The 23,608-nt window shown below is 46.7% G+C and overlaps 1 protein-coding gene across 1 annotated transcript in view; it reads left to right on the top strand.

Annotated features, from left to right (window-relative positions):
* Positions 1-1,396: 1,396 nt before the first annotated feature.
* Positions 1,397-23,608, top strand: part of PFAS (phosphoribosylformylglycinamidine synthase) — a 72,423-nt gene continuing 50,211 nt past the window's right edge. Inside the window, exons 1-6 of the mRNA XM_070954764.1 lie at positions 1,397-1,472; positions 8,105-8,250; positions 10,165-10,300; positions 12,768-12,873; positions 15,914-16,100; positions 21,099-21,204. Coding sequence (XP_070810865.1) covers positions 8,112-8,250; positions 10,165-10,300; positions 12,768-12,873; positions 15,914-16,100; positions 21,099-21,204 — 674 coding nt within the window. The 5' untranslated portion in view covers positions 1,397-1,472; positions 8,105-8,111. The remainder of the gene's footprint in view (positions 1,473-8,104; positions 8,251-10,164; positions 10,301-12,767; positions 12,874-15,913; positions 16,101-21,098; positions 21,205-23,608) is intronic.

Here is a 23,608-nt window from a genome sequence, read left to right as displayed (position 1 = left end):
GCAGCATCCTTCCCCTGGAGTGGGGTAGGAATGGAGATTTTGCAGTATCCTTCCTCTGGAGTGGGGAGGGAATGGAGATTTTGCAGTATCCTTCCCCTGGAGTGGGGAGGGAATGGGGATTTTGCAGTATACTTCCGCTGGAGTGGGGTGGGAATGGAGATTTTGCAGTATCTTTCCCCTGGAGTGGGGTGGGAATGGAGATTTTAAAGTATCCTTCCCCTGGAGTGGGAATGGGGATTTTGCACTATCCTTCCCCTGGAGTGGAGTGGGAATGGGGATTTTGCACTATCCTTCCCCTGGAGTGGAGTGGGAATGGAGATTTTGCAGCATCCTTCCCCTGAAGTGGGGTTGGAATGGGGATTTTGCACTATCCTTCCCCTGAAGTGGGGTTGGAATGGGGATTTTGCACTATCCTTCCCCTGAAGTGGGGTTGGAATGGGGATTTTGCACTAACCTTCCCCTGAAGTGGGAAGGGAATTGAGATTTTCCACTATCCTTCCCCTGCCACGCCCACCAAGCCACGCCCACAGAAGCGGTAGTAAAAGAAATTGGCTTTCACCACTGGACGGAACATAAAATCAATCGCGTCCCGACTTCAGGCCGTTCCCGTATTTGGAAAGCTGTCTTGTCTTGTGTCAATCACCTCCAGCTGTGGAGAACTTCAGCAGGCGATCAAACTCCCCCAAATCTTGTGCAAAGCCATCCAAAGACCCAACTCCCGTTCCCTTCAAAGCAAAATCCGCCAAAATTGCAAAGGAACAGGCCCCGGTAACAGTAACAAGAGTTGGAAGGGGCATTGGAGGTCATCTAGTCAAACCCCCCTGCTCACGCAGGAGACCTGTACGAAGGATCCGAACTGCTGACTTTTCTGGATTGTCCTGAGCCACCTAGTCAGTCTTTATCAGACCAACCAGCGCAGGGATCCCGGGAATCCCTCCGGGGACGGGGACGGGGATTTTGAAATCCTTCCCCTCCCCTTCTCCTTCTCCAGCCAGGAGAGTTTAACAGATTAACAAGAGTTGGAAGGGACCTTATAGGTCATCTAGTCCAACCCGCTGCTCAAGCAGGAGATCGTATCCCCATATCAGGCAGGGAAAATGAATAACCATCCTTGCCGTGTCCCTTGGAAGCGAAGTGAATGGAACCACCCCAAAAGGAATCTCCAAAAAAATCCGCCCGATCCCACCCACCTCCCCCCCCCCGGTGATCCAAGATCGCCTCGCGCGGCCCCCCTTTTTCAAGGCTGAAAAAAAAAGGAGGAAGCGAGGCAGCCAATGGGAAATGAGGGTGGGGCTCTGGCCACACCTCCCACCCACCCACCCACTCACTTGCCCGCCCCTCGCATGGGAAGTTCCCCTCCCAGGAAAGGGGCAGTGCAGTGCATTGCCCCGTGATCGTGGCGATCGCGCGCCGGGAGAGAGAGAGAGAGAGAGAGAGAGAGAAGATCCAAGCCAAGCCAAACCCGGGCGCAGGTAAGGCTGCAACCCTGTGACTCGCGGGGCTCTTTTCTGACGACCCTCTCCACTTGCCCCACCCCCCCGAGTTCGGATCGTGGAGAAAGACACGGGAAGGAAACTCCGTGTCTCCGGAGTTGGAGATCGCTTGGGGTGTGTGTTTTTTTTTTTAAATAATAAAAAGGCGGGCCGGGGTCTTTTTTGGAAGGGTGTGGGCAAATTTTCCCTTGGGCTCTGCAGTAGAAGAAGCACGTGCATCCTTGGACGCGTGGGATTATAACTCCCATCATCCTGGGCCGATTGAGGGGTGGGGGGGGAAAGGTATTGGGGGGGAAGGTATTGAGGGTGAGGGGAAAGGTATTGGGGGGAAGGTATTGAGGGGGGGAAGGTATTGAGGGTGAGGGGAAAGTATTGAGGGTGAGGAGAAAGTATTGAGGGTGAGGGGAAAGGTATTGGGGGGAAGGTATTGAGAGGGGGAAGGTATTGGGGATGACGAGAAAGATATTGAGAGTGAGGGGAAAGGTATTGAGGGGGGGAAAGATATTGGGGGAAGGTATTGAGGGTGAGGAGAAAGGTATTGAGAGTGAGGGGAAAGGTATTGGGGGAAAAGGTATTGAGGGTGGGGGGGAAGGTATTGAGGGTGAGGAGAAAGTATTGAGGGTGAGGGGAAAGGTATTGGGGGAAAAGGTATTGAGGGGGGGAAGGTATTGGGGATGACGAGAAAGATATTGAGGGTGAGGGGAAAGGTATTGAGGGGGGAAAGATATTGGGGGAAGGTATTGAGGGTGAGGAGAAAGGTATTGAGAGTGAGGGGAAAGGTATTGGGGGAAAAGGTATTGAGGGTGAGGAGAAAGGTATTGAGGGTGAGGGGAAAGTATTGAGGGTGAGGGGAAAGGTATTGGGGGGAAGGTATTGAGGGGGGGAAGGTATTGGGGATGACGAGAAAGATATTGAGGGTGAGGGGAAAGATATTGGGGGAAGGTATTGAGGATGAGGAGAAAGGTATTGAGAGTGAGGGGAAAGGTATTGGGGGAAAAGGTATTGAGGGTGGGGGGGAAGGTATTGAGGGTGAGGGGAAAGGTATTGAGGGGGGAAAGGTATTGGGGGGAAGGTATTGAGGGGGGGAAGGTATTGGGGATGACGAGAAAGATATTGAGGGTGAGGGGAAAGATATTGGGGGAAGGTATTGAGGATGAGGAGAAAGGTATTGAGAGTGAGGGGAAAGGTATTGGGGGAAAAGGTATTGAGGGTGGGGGGGAAGGTATTGAGGGTGAGGGGAAAGGTATTGAGGGGGGAAAGGTATTGGGGGGAAGGTATTGAGGGGGGGAAAGGTATTGGGGATGACGAGAAAGATATTGAGGGTGAGGGGAAAGGTATTGAGGGTGAGGGGAAAGGTATTGGGGGAAAAGGTATTGAGGGTGGGGGGGAAGGTATTGAGGGTGAGGAGAAAGGTATTGAGGGTGAGGGGAAAGGTATTGAGGGGGGAAAGGTATTGGGGGGAAGGTATTGAGGGGGGGAAAGGTATTGGGGATGACGAGAAAGATATTGAGGGTGAGGGGAAAGGTATTGAGGGTGAGGGGAAAGGTATTGGGGGAAAAGGTATTGAGGGTGGGGGGGAAGATATTGAGGGTGAGGAGAAAGGTATTGAGGGTGAGGGGAAAGGTATTGGGGGGAAGGTATTGAGGGGGGGAAAGGTATTGAGGGTGAGGAGAAAGGTATTGAGGGTGAGGGGAAAGGTATTGGGGGAAAAGGTATTGAGGGGGGGAAAGGTATTGGGGGGAAGGTATTGAGGGTGGGAGGAAAGGAATTGAGGGGGGAAAAGGTATTGAGGGTGAGGGGAAAGGTATTGAGGGGGGGGAAGGTATTGGGGGGAAGGTATTGAGGGTGGGGGGAAGGTATTGAGTGGGGGTTGTCCGGTTTTGCTGTGGGGACACCAGTTCCAGCAGGAAATGTTTTAGGATTTTGGTTTTTTTTTTTTTTAGGTTTCTGTTTGATTTAGATAATTTGAGATATTGTCATTTATTATTTTTTTACTGGGACTACACCGTGTTAAAAAACGAAATTCTCTTTCCTGTTCTCAAGAGAAAGGGTATATCTAACCTAGATGAACAGAGTGGGAAGGGGCCTTGGAGGTCATCTAGGCAACCCCACCCGCCCCACCACGCCCAAGCAGGACATCCTGCCTACACCATCCTCCCGACAAATGGCAGTCCCATCTCCCCGCCTTTGAAATCTCCAGGGATGACGCTCCCACAAATCAAATGCATATCCCAATTTTACTTTCTTGGACCAGCAGTTTGTGTCTTAAGGTTTACAGATTAACAGAGTTGGAAGGGAGATTGTAAGTCATCTAGTCCAGCCTTCCCCGTCCAAGCAGGAGACCCTACACCTGTGATGGCGAACCAATGGCACGCGTGCCATAGGTGGCACGCAGAGCCCTCTCTGTGGGCACGCACGCCGTCACCATTTGATCTTCTGGTTTCCCGCGTGCTGGGCAGCTGGTCTTCGTGGGCAACCAGAAAACAGCCCAAAAAATGGCTAAAAAACAGGCCGTTTTTCGGGCCATTTTCAGGTTGTTTTTTGGGCTGTTTTCAGGCTGCTTTTGGGCCGTTTTCAGGTCGGCCCAAAAAATGGCCTAAATACGGCCTGAAAACGGCCCAAAAAAATGTGCAAAATGGCCAAAAAAGAGGCATGCACGCGCCAGCCAGCTGGTTTTCGGGCTTTTGCGCCAGCCAGCTGGTTTTTGGGAACGTGCACACATGCATATGTGTGCACGTTCCTGTTTGGGCACTTGGTGCCGAAAAGCTTCGCCATCACTGCCCTACACCATTTCTGAGAGATGGCAGTCCAATCTCTTCTTGAAAGCTTCCAGTGATGAAGCTCCCGCAACTTCCGAAGGCAACTTTTGTCCCATGGGTGGATTGTTCTCACTGTCAGAAAATTTGTCCTTATTTCTAGATTGAATCTCTCCTTGGTCAGTTTCCATCCATTATTCCTTGTCCGGCCTTCGGGTGCCTTGGAAAATAGATTGACCCCTCACCCGCTCTCAAATACTGGAACACTGCAATCATGTCTCCCCTGGTCCTTCTCTTCACTAGACTAGCCATGCCCAGTTCCTGCAACCAAACACATACATAACACACATATACACATGCTATGTTGTTATTAGTTGCGAAGTTGTGTCCAACCCATCGCGACCTCATGGACAACGTTCCTCCAGGCCTTCCTGTCCTCTACCATCCTCTGGAGTCCATTTAAACTCATGCTGACTGCTTCAGTACTCCATCCAGCCATCTCATTCTCTGTCGTCCCCTTCTTCTTTTGCCCTCAATTGTTCCCAGCATTAGGCTCTTCTCCAGCGAGTCCTTCCTTCTCATTAGGTGGCCAAAGAATTTGAGTTTCATCTTCAGGATCTGGCTTTCTAAAGAGCAGTCAGGGTTGATCTCCTCTAGGACTGATCGATTGATCGCCTTGCAGTCCAAGGGACTCGCTGGAGTCTTCTCCAGCACCAGAGTTCAAAGGCCTCAATTCTTTGGCGCTCAGCCTTTCTTATGGTCCAACTTTCACAGCCATACATTGCAACTGGGAAAACCATCGCCTTGACTGTAGGCACTTTTGTTGGCAGGGCGATGTCTCTGCTTTTTAGATGCTATAATTAAAGGTAAAGGTTCCCCTCGCACATATGTGTAGTTGTTCCCGACTCTAGGGGGCGGTGTCCATCTCCGTTTCAAAGCCGAAGTGCCAGCGCTGCCCGAAGACGTCTCCGTGGTCATGTGGCCGGCATGACTCAATGCCAAAGGCGCACGGAACGCTGTTACCTTCCCACCAAAGGTGGTCCCTATTTTTCTACTTGCATTTTTTACGTGCTTTCGAACTGCTAGGTTGGCAGAAGCTGGGACAAGTCGCAGGGAGTGCCATTACGCGGCATTAGGGAATCGAACCGCTGAACTGCCGACCTTTCGATTGACAAGCTCAGTGTCTTAGCCACTGAGCCACCCCATCCCTTTAGATGCTATATACATACATAAATATATACATGCACCATATATTTATATGCATTTGAATAGAATATAATAGAATTCTTTATTAACCAACTGTCTTTCTTTCCTTCCTTCCTTCCTTCCTTCCTTCCTTCCTTCCTTCCTCCCTCCCTCCCTCCCTCCCTCCCTCCCTCCCTCCCTTCTTTCTTTCTTTCTTTCTTTCTTTCTTTCTTTCTTTCTTTCTCTTTCTTTCTTTCTTTCTTTCTTTCTTTCTTTCTTTCTTTCTTTCTTTCTTTCTTTCTTTCTTTCTTTCTTTCTTTCTTTCCCCCTTGGGCCATATTAAAGTGCAAAGTTCCAGAAACAAATTATTACTAAAATTTGATAAAAAGCAATTTAAAATGTAATTGGATAAAATACAGTGTGTGCCGAGTGTGATTGGACACACAAGGACTTTATCTTCGGTGCATAAGCTCTCATTGTACATAAAAACTATAATAGAATAGAATAGAATTTTTATTGGCCAAGTGTGATTGGAGACACAAGGAATTTGTCTTGGTGTATATGCTCTCAGTGTACATAAAATAAAAGATATGTTCATCAATAAGTGATAAATCATGATCATAGGCATCATAAAAATACATTCATCATACTGGTACATAATGAACAGTCCCCGTTCAGACTTCCTGCCTGGGACATCCTTAAATTGTTTTTTTTTTTTTTAGAATTTTGTGAATTTTGACTCTTAGGGTGTAAATTTGCACCTCAATAGCATTTGATCTGTTTGTGTTGGTTGTTTTATACACTAGAGAGCTGGTTTTGGTGCGACGGTTAAGGACATCAAGCTAGAAACAGGGCGACTGTGAGTTCTAGTCCGGCCTTGAGTGACCTTGAGCCAGTCACTTTCTCTCAGGCCTAGGAAGGAGGCAATGGCAAGCTACTTTTGAAAAAAAAAAACCTTGCCAAGTGGAGGATGGACCCTTGCCCTGTGATACGCAATGGCTGTCATTTTTGTGCAATTGGTAGACTTAGTAATGAAGGTTGCTCCGCAGCTTTGAGTGAAGCAAGAATTGTGAGCCATTTGAAGGCCAACGACCTCTTGGGCTCCTCCGTTGGATATTTGCTCTGAGGTCTTTTAGATCAATCAGCAGCTCTCTGGAGTAAGACCTACGTCTGCTAGTACCGCATTCACGTTCCTATGCAGCAGTTGCCAGACGTCCCCAGGTGACCTCCGAAATAAAATGCAGTATTTGCTCCCTTATCTCTCAGTGTTTTCCCAGGACTAGGCCTGGCAGATTCTTTTAAATTAAAAAATTAAATTAAAAAAATTAAAATGCAAAATTACATCCTCGACTTACGACCACTGTTGGGATCAGAACGTCCCTCGCTGAGTGATGCAGTGGTTAAGTGAGTGGAGCCTCATTTTACGACTGTTTTACAAACATCGTTAAGCGAATCACACAGTCATCAAGCGAATCTGGAATCCCCCGTTGACTTGGCTTGTCAAACGCTGTTTGGGAAGGTTGCAGATGGGGATCATGTGACTCCAGGATGCTACATCCGTGATCCAGATCACGGCGGCAGCATCCCGGGTACCGTGAATCGGAATACATGTCAATTGCCAACTACCCAAATTTTGGTAGGGATCTTACGACAGTTGGAAGTGCAAGAGCTGATCCCGAGTCATTGTTTTTTTCAGTGCTGTGATAGCTTCGATAGATCTGCTCTTTATGAATTTATCCGGTCAAGACATCCAAGTTATTAGCTGGTCTTCTTGGAGTGAATTAATTCTGTTTGGCTGAAAAAGGGAATTTTGGGTTCTGTTCTAAATAGCCATTCGTTTGCTTTGATTCGATATAACCTCTGGTTTGAAAAAAGGAAGAAAAATATGTTTCAATTTTCTAGTGCCGTGCATGACTGTACAGATAATCCTTGACTTATAGCCATTCGTTTAATGACCATTCGAAATTGTAGCGGCACTGAAAAAAAGTGATTTATGATGGTTTTTCCACACTTACAATCGTTGCAGCATTCCTTGACCAAAATTCGGACGCTTTGACAACTGATTCACGCTTATGACTGTTGTAGTGTCCTGGGGTCATGTGATTCCCTTTTATTTATTTATTTATTTATTAATCAAATTTCTATACCGCCCTACTCCCGAAGGACTCAGGGCGGTGAACAGCCAAGATAAAATACAGGTAATACAAATATTAAAAATCCCTTAAAATTATTAAACATTTTGGCCGAAACACAGATTAAAACACCCAATTTATAAAATCACAAATTAAAAAATTTAAAAGAGAGAGTTATGATCTTCTGACAAGCTGTGTCAAATGGGGAAGCCAGATTTCACTTAACAGTTGTGTTACTAACTGAACAATTGCTGTGATTCACTTAACAACTGCAGCCAAAACGGTCATAAAATGGGTCACTTCATAACTGTTTCACTTAGCAACAGAAATTTGGGGCTCAAGTGTGGTCGTAAGTCGATGATTCTTGATGAATGTATTTTTTTATGTACACTGAGAGCTTATGCACTGAAGACAAATTCCTTGTGTGTCCAATCCCACTTGGCCAATAAAGAACTCTAAATACCAGATAATTTTGAAATTCTATTTTGTATGTATATTGTTAAGTTTCCTCATTGCCTTGTCTATTCTATTCCCTCAGGACAGACATGGTGGTTCTACATTATTATCAGCGGCCCAGCGAGGCCGACAGTGGCCTCAACAATCTTCTACAGTCTGCCCAAAGGATCTTAGGCAATGGCGCCCAAGCGATCCAGAAGGAACTGTGCTTCAACGTTAACTGGACAGGTATGAGAATTGAATCAAATTTGAGCTAGATCCATGTTGCTCAACCGTGTCAGCTTGAAGATGTATGGCAGGGAGGTCAAACTTGATTTCACGGAGGGCCGCATCAGGGCTGTGTTTGACCTTGGGGTGACCAGAGTGGGGCATGGCCAGCTCGATGTCACTCGTTGAGACTTCGTTTTCAGCCACCATGGCCTCTTCCAACCATCTGCCAGTGAAAATGGAGCTCGTGGGGGCCGCGCTCAGTGGGCCTCCATTTTCTCTGGCAGAGGGCTGCAGGAGGCTGTTGCGGCTGAAAACGGAGCCCAGGTGGGCCGCACACAGCCTCCCCGGGCTCCGTTTTTGCTGGTAGAGAGCTGCAAGAGGCCATCGCGGCTGAAAACAGAGCCTGGGCGGGCTATATGCGGCCTTCCCCGGCTCTGTTTTTGCTGGCAGAGGGCTTCAGGAGGCTGTCGCGGCCGAAAACAGAGCCTGGGCGGGCCATGCTTGGCTTCTCTAGGCTCCATTCTTGCTGGCAGAGGGTTGCAGAAGGCCGTTGCGGCCAAAAACAGAGCCCAGGAGGGCCACACACGGCCTCCCCGGGCTCCTTTTTTGCTGGTAGAGGGCTGTAGGAGTCCATCGTTTTCATTGGCAGAGGCACCGCGGGCTGGCCCTTCACTGTTTCAAAGGCGGCCCTACGGACCAGATCTAAACACCCCCACAGGCCGGATCCATCCCACGGGCCTTGAGTTTGACTACCCCTGATGTATGGACTTCAATTCCCAGAATTCCCCAACCAGTATGGCTGGGTAAGGAATTCTGGGAGTTGAAGTCCACACATCTCCAACCTGCCCAACGTAAATTCTAATGGAGGGTTTGGAATAAAGAAGTGAGGGAAGCACGCTAGCATGGTGGTTTTCTTCCTCTTTAAGTGATAACGGTTTGGTTCAGAGCTTGCTCATCCCTCTCTTACAAAGAGATGGCTTGCTGGGTTATATTTGTTATTGTTAGTGGCAAAGTCGTGTCTGACCCATCGCGACCCCATGGACAACGTTCCTCCAGGCCTTCCTGTCCTCTACCATCCTCTGGAGTCCATTTAAGCTCACAGCCGACTGCCTCAGTGACTCCATCCGGCCACCTCGTTCTCTGCCATCCCCTTCTTCTTTTACCCTCAATCAAAAGCCTTGGTGGCGCAGCGGACCAAAACTGCTGTTAAAGTAGCACTTAGCTGCCAGCTGCCTGCAATTACTGCAAGTTCAATTCTCACCAGGCTCAAGGTTGACTCAGCCTTCCATCCTTCCGAGGTAGGTAAAATGAGGACCCGGTTTGTGGGGGCAATAAGCTGACTTTGTATAAAAAAAAAAACACCGCTTAGCGGGGGCCAAAAGCCCTACTAAGCAGGTATATACAAAAGTATGAAGGCTATTGGTTAACGCATTGGAAGCCGCCCTGAGTCTCTGGAGAAGGGCGGCATATAAATCAAATAAATAAATAAATAAATAAATAAATAAATAAATAAAATAATAAAATAATAAAATAATAAAATAAAATAAAATAAAATAAAATAAAATCAATCAATCGTTCCCAGCATTAGGCTCTTCTCCAGTGACTCCTTCCTTCTCATTAGGTGGCCAAAGTATTTTGAGTTTCATCTTCAGGATCTGGTCTTCTAAAGAGCAGTCAGGGTTGATCTCCTTTAGGACTGACCGGTTGGATCCCCTTGCAGTCCAGGGGACTCGCAGGAGTCTTCTCTAGCACCAGAGTTCAAAGGCCTCAATTCTTTGACGCTCAGCCTTCCTTATGGTCCAGCTTTCACCAGACATACATTGCAACTGGGAAAACCATCGCCTTGACTATATGCAACTTTACTGGGTTATATAGTCCTGTTGAATTATGGGAAAATTGGCTACTTTTTTTTCATCCCTGTTTTATCACCAGGAAAGACTCTCCCGAGCACTCGGGAGATAGAGATGTTGCAGTGGGTTTTTGGCTGTCCGTTCGAAGAAGGCGACATTGCACTCAAATCGTTTCTCAGTCCACGCCCGTCTGATCTGCTGGTAGAGATCGGTCCACGGTAAGTCTTCCGGTGAAGGCAAAACTGCACTGTTTAAAGAAACAAGCAAACAAGGAAGTGGTATTACCATATTTTTCAGAGTATAAGACGCACCTTTTTCCCCCCTAAAAGGGGGTGAAAATTTAGGTGCATCTTATACACCGAATGTAGGTCTGCCCACCCACTGGCCCCCACCCTGTGGCCTCTGCCTCCCCGCAGTTTACCTCCTTGCAGCAAGCAGCAAGAAGAAACAGCTTGTTTCAGCTTCAGCACAGCCTAATTAGCACAAGTTGACTGGATCGGCCTCCTGACTCTCAGCTGTTTTGCTCTCAGCTGGGCCTCTGCTGCTTGCTGCAAGGAGTTAAGTTGCTGGGAGCAGATTGTTTTTTTTCTTGTGCTAATCAAGCTATGCTGAAAACGAAAATGAAAGTAAAGCAGGCTGTTTACTGTTTGCTGCAAAGAGGCAAAATTGCTGAGAGGCAGAGGCAGATTTCTTTTTCTTGTTTTCCTCACCAAAAAAGGCAGGTGCGTCTTATAACGGGGAACGAGCTCCCCCTGGAGATACGGAGGATTCCGGATCTGCGCACCTTCCGCCACGCTCTAAAGACTTTATTATTTCACCAGGCGGGCCTGGCCTAATTTTCTCCCTCTTTTATAAAAGATTTTTAAATTTTTAATATCTTTTAGTATTTTATATATTCGAATTTTAAAATTGGTTTTAAATAGTTTGGGGTTTTAATTTGTCTGGGCCAAAACTATTTAATTTGATTTTAATTCTACTTTTAAATTTTGTATGTATGTGTTTTATTGTTTGGCTGTGCACCGCCCTGAGTCCTTCAGGAGTAGGGCGGTATAGAAATCAAATCAAATCAAATCAAATAAATAAATAAATAAATAAATAAATAAATAAATAAATAAATAAATAAATAATAATCTGGAGCGTTTTATACTCTGAAAAATGCGGGTACTTATTTCCAGTGACGTAAACGGCAAAAGATTAAATATGCACATTGCCCAAAGCCGTCATTTGTTTAATTGCTGGTTGTTCAAGAAGTCACAATTAGATGGCTTCACTCATTGTACTAAACAATCAATACTGTTGTACAAACTAGAGAGGCTGTGGCTGTGTTTGCCTAAGTCAAAAACTGAACAAACTATATTATAATGTGTGAATGCCAATGTGTGAGTAGCCACGTTCAGACCTGATGAGAGCAGGACTTCCCATGAACTTCATTCGCTGGTCTGCCTTTATTTGCTGGTTTGTAATCAACTCTATTTTGCCGTGGTGTTTGACTTGGGCAAGCTGGGTTCCTCAGCCAAGCACCGAGGAAGGAGTATTACGTACGTTCACCGGCTTGAGTGACTTATAAAGTAATAAAGATGGGATAAAAATCTAATAAATAAAACAATTATAAATAGCGTGCCTCCAAAACAGAGTTGATCGTTTTGTTTTAAATCAGTTCTGACTGGGGACTGCCTTACAGAGTTTGACCAAATTGATGTTCATTGTGTCAACCATCTCATCCTCTGCCGTCCCTTTCTCCCTTTTCCTTCCGTCTTTCCAGGGGTGGGTTTCATTTACCTTTACTACCAGTTCGCCGTGTGCATGCACTCTCTCCACGCACGTGCCCAGCCTTCCGCCCATGTGCTTTGCTCTCTCTCGCACCTTCCGCATAATCTCCCGGCCTCGAAAACGTGCCTAAATAGCATGATATGGAGCTGTGGCGGATGGGGGGATGGGCGGGCCCACCCGCGACATGATCTCCGCTCACCGGTTCGTCCAAACGGGCAAACCGGCTGAATCCCACCTCTGCATCTTTCCCCAAAATCAGGGTCTTTTCCAATGAATCTTCTCTCTTCTGATTAGGTGGCCAAAGTATTTGAGCTTCAGTATCTGTCCTTCCAAGGAACAGTCAGGGTTGATGTCTGTTAGGATCGACTGATTTGATCTCCTTTCATTAGGTGTTTTTAAAGGACATATGGCGAGAATGGATCCAAGCCTCAAATCTATTTGGATTTAATTTCAAAACAACAACAACAACTACTACTACTACTACTACTACCTCTTCTTCTCCTTCTCCTTCTCCTTCTTCTTCTTCTTCTTCCTCCTCCTCCTCCTCCTCCTCCTCCTCTTCTTCTTCCTCCTCTTCCTCTCCTCCTCCTCCTCTTCTCCTTCTTCTTCTTCTTCCTCCTCCTCCTCCTCCTCCTCCTCCTCTTCTTCTTCCTCCTCTTCCTCTCCTCCTCCTCCTCTTCTCCTTCTCCTTCTTCGTCTTCCTCTTTCCCTCTTCTCCTCCTCCCCTCCTCCTCTTCTTCTTTCCTTCTCCTCCTCCTCCCATCCTCCTCCTTCTCTTCCTCCTCCTCCTCTTCTTCTTCCTCTTCCTCTCCTCTCCTCCTCCTCCTCCTCCTCCTCTTCTTCCTCCTCTTCCTCTCCTCCTCCCCTCCTCCTCCTCGTCCTCCATATTTATCTTCATCTTCTTCATGCTTGCAGGTTGAATTTTTCTACAGCCTATTCCACCAATGCTGTCTCCGTGTGCTTGGCGGCTGGGCTGGAAAACATTGACCGAGTTGAGTGTTCCCGCCGCTACCTTTTCAAAGTATGTGTATATTTTTATATTTTCTTCTGGTTTCACCCTCCGCTTCCCACATGCACATCTAAGAATTATTTTACTGTTCTGCACTCTCCCTGCAGGGATGAAAATTCTTGAAGGATACTGTAGCTGAATAAATCTTTCATACCATGCATTAATTACAGGTAGACCCCCCGACGTAGGACCACAATTGAGTCCAAAATTTTCGTGGCTAAGCAAGGCAATTGTTAAGTGAATTTTGCTCCGTTTTACGACCTTTCTTGCCACGGTTGTTAAATGAATCACCTCAGGTTTTAAATTAGTCACACGGCTGTTAAGTGAATCTGGCTTCCCCATTTGACTTTGCTTGACCCAAAAGGGGATCATGCGATCTGGGGATACTGCAACCGTCATAAATAGGAGACTGGAGGCTACAACATATGAAGAACAGTTGCAGGAACTGGGTATGTCTAGTTTAATGAAAAGAAGGACTAGGGGAGACATGAGAGCAGTCTTCCAATATCTCAGGGGTTGCCACAAAGAAGAAGGGAGTCAAGTGATTCTCCAAAGCAACTGAGGGCAGGACAAGAAGCAATGGATGGAAACTAATCAAGGAGAGAAGCAACTTAGAACTAAGGAGAAATTTCCTGACAGTGGATTGTATTATCATATGTGGTGGATGTGTCCAGAAGCGAGAAATTGCTGGATTAAAATTAAAACATGATTAGAACAAATGATACAACAACATATGGATTTAAAACTTGAACTGTTCCTATTGGGTATTTTACCAGAGAAATTTAGTAAAGAAAATATATATTTGATTATACATGTTATAACTGCAGTGAGGATAGTGTTTGCGCAAAAATGGAAAGCAGAGAAAACCCCTACAGAGGGAGAAGTAATTAAGAAAATATTGGATTGTGCAGAAATGAATAGATTGACTTTGACAAAGAAAAAGAGGAATCAGAATATTTTAAGGTATGGGGGCAGTTTTATTATTGGTTAGAGAAGAGATATATGAGGGTAATGTTGTAATGAAATGAGTGAAGAAAGAAGAGAAAGAAGATAGATAAATGAATTAATAAAAAAGCAAGAAATGTGGGAGAAATGTTATAATAAATAACATGATAATATAAAGATATGATAAAAAGTGGAGGAGTAGGAAGAAGACACAAAATATGTACTCAGTTGATTAATTATGTATTGTATGTTTGTCTATAAAATAAAAAAAAACTTTTATTAAAAAAAAATCCTGACAGTGAGAACAATCAGTGGAACAACTTGCCTCTAGAAGTTGTGAATGCTCCAACACTGGAAGTTTTTAAGATGATGTTGGATAATCATTTGTCTGAAGTGGTGTAGGGCTTCCTGCCTAAGCAGGGGGTTGGACTAGAAGACCTCCAAGGTCCCTTCCAACTCTGTTATTCTATTCTAATGCATGCCAAGCATCCACATTTTGATCATGTCACTGCAAGGATGCTGCAAGGGTTTGCAAGTGTGAAAAATGCTCACAGGTAATTTTTTTTAATGGCGGTGTAACTTCAAACGGTCACTATACAAATGGTTGAAAGCCAAGGATTACCTGCAGCATTGCACACCATTGGGAGGTGTGGAAATTCTACAATCCTTTGTTGGAATTACACTCACTAAGAATGAGAAACCTTGACAATTATAGATTTGGTTTTAAGACTAGATAGACAGTTTCCAAAATGTCTGGAACGCCTGATAGAATTCATCCCCACAGATTTGCTACACCAATTTCTCTCTCAACGGTGTTTGTTTTTCAAGAGGCAACTGGACTTTCTGGGTGTTTTTTCCCCCTTTGAAGACGTTTCGCTTCTCATCCCAGAAACTTCTTCAGCTCTGACTGGATGGTGGGGAATGGAAGGATTTATGCTCCTTGCGGACAACTGGTCATTTGCATCCTTTTTAGGGAGTCGTTGAGGCCACTTGGAGTTTATCTGTGTCCTCAGGGTCACCTGAGTTGTACAAATGGTTCCTGTAGTCTGCACTTTTTCTGGAAATCCATTCATACTCCCACACCATTCGAAGTGTGTTCGTTCCAAATTGCGCAGCTAAAGCAAATGTCAACTCACAAAGCATCCCTGGCCTGCTCTCGAATTGCCATAGGCAAGGGGGGATGGGAAACCGACGAAACAGCAAGGCAGCCAAAGACAGATGTACATTCCAGACTTATCTCTCTCAAGGTTGTCTCCCAAGGTTACCCACAGCGGCTGGAGTGGAGTGATCTCTACACGAATGTGATTGATGACACACCCTGGGGAGGAGGGGGGGAAACAGGGTATGATTGGGGCATAAATTATGTGGGGTTAGAGCTGGCTTCACTTGGGAACATGCTGACATGAAGCTCCTAATAAATAACTGGATTTCTTTTGAAGCTTGGCTCGAGGCTCATGACTTAATTAGGGCATCTGTCGGAACCCTAACAGCAAGCATCCAGTCAGAGCTGAAGAAGTTTCTTGGATGAGAAGCGAAATGTCTTCTAAAGAAAAAACAAGAAAAGTCCAGTTGCCTCCTGAAAAAAGCACCTTTGGGACAATCATGACCTGAATGACTGAGAATCTCCGTAGACTTTTAGCCTTGCACTTTGGGATAGACTGGTGAACGAATGGTGTGGGAGTATGAACAGATTTCCAGGGAAAAAATGGCAGACTACAGAAATCACTTGCACTACTGAGGACACAGATAAACCTCCAAGTGGCCTCAACGACTCTCTAAAAAGGATGCAAATAACCAGCTGTCTGCAAGGAGTATCAATCTTTCCATTCCCCACCATCCACTCAGAGCTGAAGAAGCTTCTTGGGTGAGAAGCGAAATCTCTTCAAAGAAAAAAAACGAGGAAGTCCAATTGCCTCCTGGAAAAAAAAAACACCTTTGGGACAAGGTGTCTGGATGACTGAAAATCTCCATAGGCCAGTTTCTCTTGTTCAACTATTTCAGTGGGTGCTCTTGAATCTGCTCTCTTTGATATCCAAAAGTTTTCCTCATCAGGTACATAAAAACCCCTCTTGAATTTAGAATCCAAAGGTTGATTTTGTTTTTCCAGTGTGACGAACTGCCTACCTCATCCCAGGAGACCCAACTAGTAGCTTCACTCTACGACCGGATGACGGAGCAGACCTATCCCGAACCCATCCAAAGTTTTGCGATAGCAATCCGCCCTGAAGAGGTGTTCTACGTTGATATTCTTGGAGAAGGAAGACCGGCTCTCGTGAAGGCCAACAACCAGCTTGGTATGAGCCAGGAAGGGTAAAGAGGACGGGGGAAATATTTGGGAACTATTTAACGAGGAGACAGCATGCTGAGTTTGTAGTAGCTTGTTGTCTGGTTTTGGTCACCACAATGTAAAAAAAGAGGTTGAGACTGTAGAACCATGATGGCAAACCTATGGCACGCGTGGCATATGAGTTTGGGCACACGAGCATTGCCCTAGCTCAGCTGCAGCGCACATGCGTGTGCCGGCCAGCTAATTTTCTGCTTTCTGGGCCCACTGGAAATCATGAAACGGGCCGTTTCCAGCCTCTGGAGCTGCCTCCAGGGGGCTGGGGAAGGCTGTTTTTGCCCTCCCCAGGCTCCAGGAAAGCCTCTGGAGCCTGAGGAGGGTGAAAAACAGGCCTACTGGGCCCACTGTGCCATCGCGTGCCAAAAGCAGAGGGAGGGTGGGGAAGGGGTGGTACGCGGAGGCGCGGGGGGTGGGGCGCATTGAATTATGGGTGTGGGCACGCATGCACACAACCCCCCCCCCCCCACACTCCCCCTGCTTTTGGCACGCGATGGCAAAAAGGTTAGCCATCACTGCTCTAGAAAGAGTGCAGGGAAGAGCAATTGTGAGATTTAAAATGACAAACCTCATAGAAAATAAGGCAGAGATCATGAACAAGTAAAAAGCAGATTTATTATATATATATAAGTGTCCTAAAAATGCGAGTTCCAGGTATAGTTATAGAAGAGGCGATAGACATCACGATCTCCGGAACGTTTAAAAGTTTAAAATTTTAAAACTTGTGCTAAGCTTTCGTTGGCCCCTACCGACTTCGTCAGAGTATAATGGGGATTTTATACTCTGACGAAGTCGGTAGGGGCCGACAAAAGCTTAGCACAAGTTTTAAAATAAAAAATTTTAAACTTTTAAACGTTCCGGAGATCGTGATGTCTATCGCCTCTTATATATATATATGTGTGTGTGTGTGTGTGTGTGTGTAAAAAGTTAAAATCTCTGGTGTTTTCCCGCGTCATTAAAAGTCTTTTAGTTGAAATACTTAAAATCCTGGCTAAAATCCCAGTTTAAAATCCTCCAAAATCCCAACAAAACACTTTGTAAGGTCTTTTGAAACTCTGGCTAAAATCCTAACCAACACTTTAAAAGTTTTCTTTTTGGCAACGTTTCGACAAGCTCTCTAACTTGTCATCACCGGGCCCCTACTTTCAGTTTAGAAGCTGTGGGTATGCTGCGAGATCGGAGTTGTCGCTTTTCTATGTTCGCTGCTGCTGACGTATGCTGGTTAGCCTGCAACTCTGTGTCCTGATTGGAGGGCAGCAGTTTTTTCTCCTGCTTCATTATCTTAGCTGCAGCCTGACTGCGTGTTAAAGGCCCAGCTTTCTCTGGTTCCCTATTACTAACTGTCAATTGCAAAGAAGGAAGGATTCTGGTAGGCATCACAACACCGCTGATTGCCTGTTGAGATCTCAGCCTATCTTCTGGCTCGGTTCTCTCTCTCTCCCTATTACTAGCTATCATCTGCAAAGAGGGAAGGACTCTGGCAGGCATTACAACACCACTGGTTGTCTGTTGGAATCTCTGCCTATCCTCTGATGTTAAAACTCGAGTTTCCCTCAGTGCTGGTCTCCAAATGCTTGATAACCTAGAAGCGTCATCTCGTCTATTCATATTCTGCGGCCTCTTTTCAATTTTGATTTCAATTTTGATAGGGAGGTTATTTTCAGGCAATCATGATTTAAATACATTTGCAGGCAATCAGCAAAACAATTAAAACGCCCCCACTTGTCATTGTTTTTCGGACGTTACATAACATTTTAGCTTTCTCAGCAACATTTGTTCCAACTTAGAATTCCCCTATGGAAGGGCATTTCCCCTCCAAAAATACCCTTTCAATATGTCCTTAACTAAGATGATTAATTGGAACAAGGTATCTTCCTTCCTTCCAATTGAGCTTGGGTCAGCCTGACCCAACTCGGAATGTACTTAGGTTTATGGCGTTATTTCCTCAAAACAGGTGTCATACACACTCCCCTTTTCTAAATGTCTTACTCAGCTTAATAGCTTAGGGTTAGCTCAGGTTACATGAAGGGTTAAATATGGAATCACTCAGGCTATATTCTTTACAGGAATAATTCCATGTCTCTCAGTGACTAAGATGATTAGGGGACTGGAGGCCAAAACATATAAAGAACGGTTGCTGGAATTGCAGGGGTGGGCTGCTGGGGGTTCGCAGGGGTTCGGGAGAACCTGTAGCTAAGATTCTGTGCAGTTTGGAAAACCCCCAAATCCCACTCCTGGCTGGCCCCACCCATCCCGCCCCTCCCCTCCCAGGAATCTCCACACATTTCCACAGGTAAGTGCAGGGTGCGCCTGAAGGCTTGGGAAGGGCAAAAAATGTGCCTACCAGAAATTTGGGAAGAAGTTAGGGCCTGTTTTGGCCTCCAGAGGGCCTCCGAAGCCTGGGGAGGACGTTTTTTGCCCTCCTGGAAGCTGGAGGAAAGCCTCTGGAGCCTGGGGAGGGCAAAAATGCCTCCCCGCCATGTGCAGAAGGCTGATTAGGCCACGCCCATCATGGCCACGCCCACCCAGCAACCAGGCAGAGAACCCCTTGCTAAAATTTTTGAAGCCCACTCCTGTGGAATTGGGTATGTCTAGTTCAGTGAAAAGAAGAACTAGGGATGACGTGATAGTAATGTTCCAATATTTGAGGAGCTGCCACAAAGAAGTGGGGGGGTCATCAGTGGTGGGTTACTCTCGGTTCGGTCCGGTCCGGTTCTATAGAACCGGTAGTAAAACCGGTGGGAGGCTCCGCCCACCCACCACGATGTCATCATGGGGGATCTGCGCATGCGCAGAAGCTTCTGCCCATGCGGAGAAGCATGTGTGCGTGCTCCCGTTGCAAACTGGTAGTAAAGGTAAATGGAACCCACCCCTGGGGATCATCCTATTCTCCAAAGCACCTGAAGGCAGGACAAGAAGCAATGGCTGGAAACTAATCAGAACTAATTTAGAATTAAGGAGAAATTTCTGGCTGGGGAATTTTATCAGTTGAAATCCACAAATCTTTTTTTTTTTTAATATATGTTTTATTGTTATATTTTTCTTTAATAAACATAAAAAAGACCCTCAATATCTATATGAACAGCGTGTTGTCTGAATACAATTAGTTTTGAATAACAAAAAGACAATAAACGTAGTAATCATAATATGCAAATCGTTGGTAATGATCCCATAGAAATATTGGCTTTAGCTTATCCGTACTAAAAAACTTTTATTGTATAAATAAGCCTGTAGTACAGTGGACTAAAGCACTGTTATTAACATCTGCTGCTTGCAATTACTGCAAGTTCAAATCTCACCAGGCTCAAGGTTGACTCAGCCTTCCATCCTTTCAAAGGTAGGTGAAATGAGGACCCAGATTGTGGGGGCAATAAGCTGACTTTGTATAAATATACAGAAATATGAAGGCTATTGCTTAACGCATTGTAAGCCTCCCTGAGTCTCTGGAGAAGGGCAGCATATAAATTAAAGCAAAAAAAAAAAAATGCTCATTCTTTCAATCTTTTTCATTCCTAACCTCTGTTTCTGTTAGTTAGCCGTTGGTAGAAGAAATCCCATGTTAAAAAGTATTCTGTTTCTTCCTTCTCCTTTATTTTTAATGTTAATCTTGTTCAGACCTAGGCTTCCCAAGAGCATGAAGCAGACTCCTTGTCCCGACAAAAAAAACCCTTTTTATTAAGTTACTGTGAATTCCTCTCATTCACATCCAGCAAAGTCTTTCAAGGGAGAATGTACAGTCACAGACCTTATCTGACTTGGAGAGCTGCCAGGCCAATATCGTCAAAACTTGGCAAGGAGTCTCTGAGAGTCACGAACTAATTGTCTCCTGCAAACTCCACTCCCCTTTGCTCCTCTTTATTCCCTCTGGGAGGGGCCATTCATCGTCCACCTGTGGCTTTACTCCTGAGTTGACCCTTATTCCTTAGCTGTTCCCTTCTCCTGGCAGCTCTGCGCATGCGCACACTGGGAAGTGTTCTGTCCCCGTTCCTCGCACACACCCAACCAGCCAGCCGAGGGTTAAATAAACTCTTCAAACACACAACGTCAGTGATAAGGAACTTGGCAGCAACTCCGTGGCTGCCTGCCAAGAGCTTTTACTCTGATAACACAGACAAAAATACACACAGTTTGAATAGTCCAGTTTGTAATTAAATCCACGGCAAATAGGTGTTGTGTCCGAAGGTGCAAGTGCCTCGCCAGAGATTAGCTTTGTCCGTCACAGAGTCCGAATGGCCACCACACTCCCTTTTATAGCCTGTGGGGTGTGGTCCAGTGACTCAGCTTAATCTCTGGCACGCCTCCTTTTCTGCTGCTCACGCTTGTCTCTCCGACGCTGGCTTGGGTCCAACCACAATGTTTCTTCGTCACTATCTGATGGCTCGGAAACACCTGGCTCCTGGCCAATCTCTTCTCCTTCGGGAGACACCTGAGGCATTGCCAGAGAGGAGGGTCCTGGAGAGGGAGGCCTGGCCGTCTCCTCTCCTTCATGTTCGGAGCCTTCTCCCTCCGATAAGATAGGCTCGGAGGACGGAGCCATAACAGGAAGAGGCTCCAGCTGTTCTTCTGCCCCGCTGATGTCCGACTCCGAAGGCAGCTGACAACTGTCAGATGGCCCTGGCCCTCTCTCTGCCTCCGACGCAGAGCACTCATCAGAGCCTTCCCCAGACTCTAGGACTGGCCCATGTTCCTCCTCAATCTCCTCACTGTCTTGAGTCTGCCATCAGCTCCTCTGGTCGCTGGCGGGCCACAACAAATCTGTCCATCCACAGGTCTTAAAGTTGCTAGGTTTGGAGATGCCTGCACAAGGGCATCTCCACCCCTTCAAATGACAGAGCGATTCCTTCTCATAGCCTCTTACATTTATTCATTCCTTTGTTTTAATGCAGGGAGGGTTGGGGTAGAAATTAAGCGACAACAAAGAGTCAATCTCCGTGTTTCTCTGTTTCCCTAGGTCTGGCTTTTGATTCCTGGGACCTGGATTTCTATACCGCTCTCTTCCAAAAATTGGGCCGAAACCCCACCAGCGTAGAATGCTTTGACCTCGCTCAATCCAACAGGTATTGCTTTTGTTATGGGGTCCACGCAACTTAGTTGCCCGGGTTGAAAAACGCTGCCTTGGAGTCCCAAAGGTGCTTTCTTTCAAGAGGCAACTGGACGTCCTTGTTTTTCTTTGATGACGTTTTACTTTCCATCCAAGAAGCTTCTTCCGCTCTCTGACCCGACCATCCAGTCAGAGTTGAAGAAGCGTCTTGGGTGAGGAACGAAATGTCTTCAAAGACAAACCAAGCTGACTCTTGAAAAAGCACCTTTGGGACAACCATGACCTGGATGATTGAGAATCTCCAGAGACCAGTGTTGGCTAACCTTTTTCTTGTTGTGTGTGCGACCACCATGCTCCCCCTGTTCCCCTCTCCACGCATGCACACGTGACATACACACACACACCGTTTTGGGCCTAGCAGGCCTCCCTGCAGCCTCCTGGGCCCAAAAATGGGCCGTGGGGGGAGCATGCCGCAGCCCCCCGCCCCCCATTTTGGGTCTAGCACACCTCCCTGCAGCCTCCTGGGCCCAAAAATGGGCCATGGGGGGCACGCCACCCCTCCCTGCTCCCTCTTTGGGCCTAGCAGGCCTCCCTGTAGCCTCCTGGGCCCAAAAATGGGCCGTAGGGGGAGCATGCCGCAGCCCCCTGCCCCTCCCCCCATTTTGGACCTAGCACCCCTCCCTGCAGCCTCCTGGGCCCAAAAATTGGTCATGGGGCGCGCGCCAGACATTCCTGCACTCCCCTGGGCCCAAAAACGGGCCATGGGGGGAGCATGCCCCCGCCCCTCCCCCCCATTTTGGGCCTAGCACCCCTCCCTGGAGGCTCCTGGGCCCAAAAATTGGTCATGGGGGGCGCGCCAGACATTCCTGCACTCCCCTGGGCCCAAAAACGGGCCATGGGGGGAGCATGCCCCCGCCCCTCCCCCCCATTTTGGGCCTACCACCCCTCCCTGCAGGCTCCTGGGCCCAAAAATTGGTCATGGGGGGCGCGCCAGACATTCCCGCACTCTCCGGTCCCCCCTGAGCATGCGACACCCGCTCCGCACTTGCACACACAATCCCTTTGCGCGTGCGCGCATGTCTCCCACATGCGCCCTGCCCCCCGCGCATCTCAAAAATCAGCTGGCCAGTGGGAGGCATGTATGCGCGGTGGAGCTGAGCTGGGTAACTGCTCGCGTGCCCGCAGAGAGAGCTCTGCATGCCAGCTGTGGCACTCGTGCCATAGGTTCACCATCATGGCCATAGACACTGCCTTAGAACCTTCCTGGTGGAAACTTTGAACAGGTTGGACAGGAAAAATGAAACAAGAATCCCATTTTGCAGGAAGTCCTCGATTTACAACCACTCATTTAGCGACCAAAGTTACAACAGCGTTGGAAGAAGTAACGTAGAACCGTTTTTCACACATGAAAAATGCTGCAGCATTCCTGGGTCACGAGATCAAAATTCGGCTCGTATTTATGACGGTTGTACTGTCCTGGGACCACGTGGTCCTCTTTCGCGACCTTCCGATGAGCAGAGTCAATGCGGAAGCCGGATTCATTTAACAACTTAACAATTGTAGCGATTCGCTTAATGGTGGCAAGAAAGGCTGTAAAATGGGACAAAAAGCTCACTTAACGACTATCTTGCTTAGCAAAGGAAATTTTGGGCTCCATTATTGTCATAAGTCGAGGACCACCTGCGTTCTTATTTAAGGCAGGGGTTCAAGAAGAAGTGTATTTCTGGTGGCAGAAGAAGAGCTGACAGCAGATTCTGGAGAGAAGGAATGGGGCAATGGGGCTTGATAAGATAAAGATAGGATAAGGTAAGGCAAGATAAGACAAGACAAGATACCGTATTTTTCAGAGTATAAGACGCATCTTTTTCCCTCCCAAAAGAGGGTGAAAATCTGGGTGCGTCTTATATTCCGAATGTAGCCCCGCCCAGTTTCTCAAACGGAGGTTTCAGAGGCTGAAAAAAGCATCAGAAACGAAGCTTCAGAAAAAAAAAGCCTCCAAACAGAGCTTCAGAAAAGAAGCCTCAGAAACACAGTTTCAGAGGCTTTTTTTCCAAAGCTGTTTCGGAGGCTTTCAGAGGCAGAAAAGAAAGTTTTTTATGAAACAGTTTCAGAAATTTCAGAGGCAGAAAAAAAAGCAAAAAAAAAAGGCACAGAGCTCACAACCAAGGAACTGTTGCTAAAATTCACCTCTGGGAACAGCTGATTGGGGGTATTCCGGGAGGCCGATCCACCCACCAATCAGCTTTTCTCTTATTTTCCTCCCCAAAAACTAAGGTGCGTTTTATACTCCAGTGCATCTTATACTCTGAAAAATACGGTAATAAGATAAGATGATAAGATAAGATGATAAGATGAGATAGGAAGACAAGGTAAACTTTTATTGTCACTTTCTTTTCTTCCTCCCCTTCTGTTCCCTTCCC

The sequence above is a fragment of the Pituophis catenifer genome, unplaced genomic scaffold (genome assembly GCF_029215685.1).
Source record: "Pituophis catenifer annectens isolate HBS135680 unplaced genomic scaffold, rPitCat1.0.hap2 SCAF_15, whole genome shotgun sequence".
NCBI classification, from domain to species: domain Eukaryota; kingdom Metazoa; phylum Chordata; class Lepidosauria; order Squamata; family Colubridae; genus Pituophis; species Pituophis catenifer.
The sequence above is the reverse complement of the archived record's forward strand: the minus strand, read 5'-3'. Positions and strand labels throughout refer to the sequence as shown.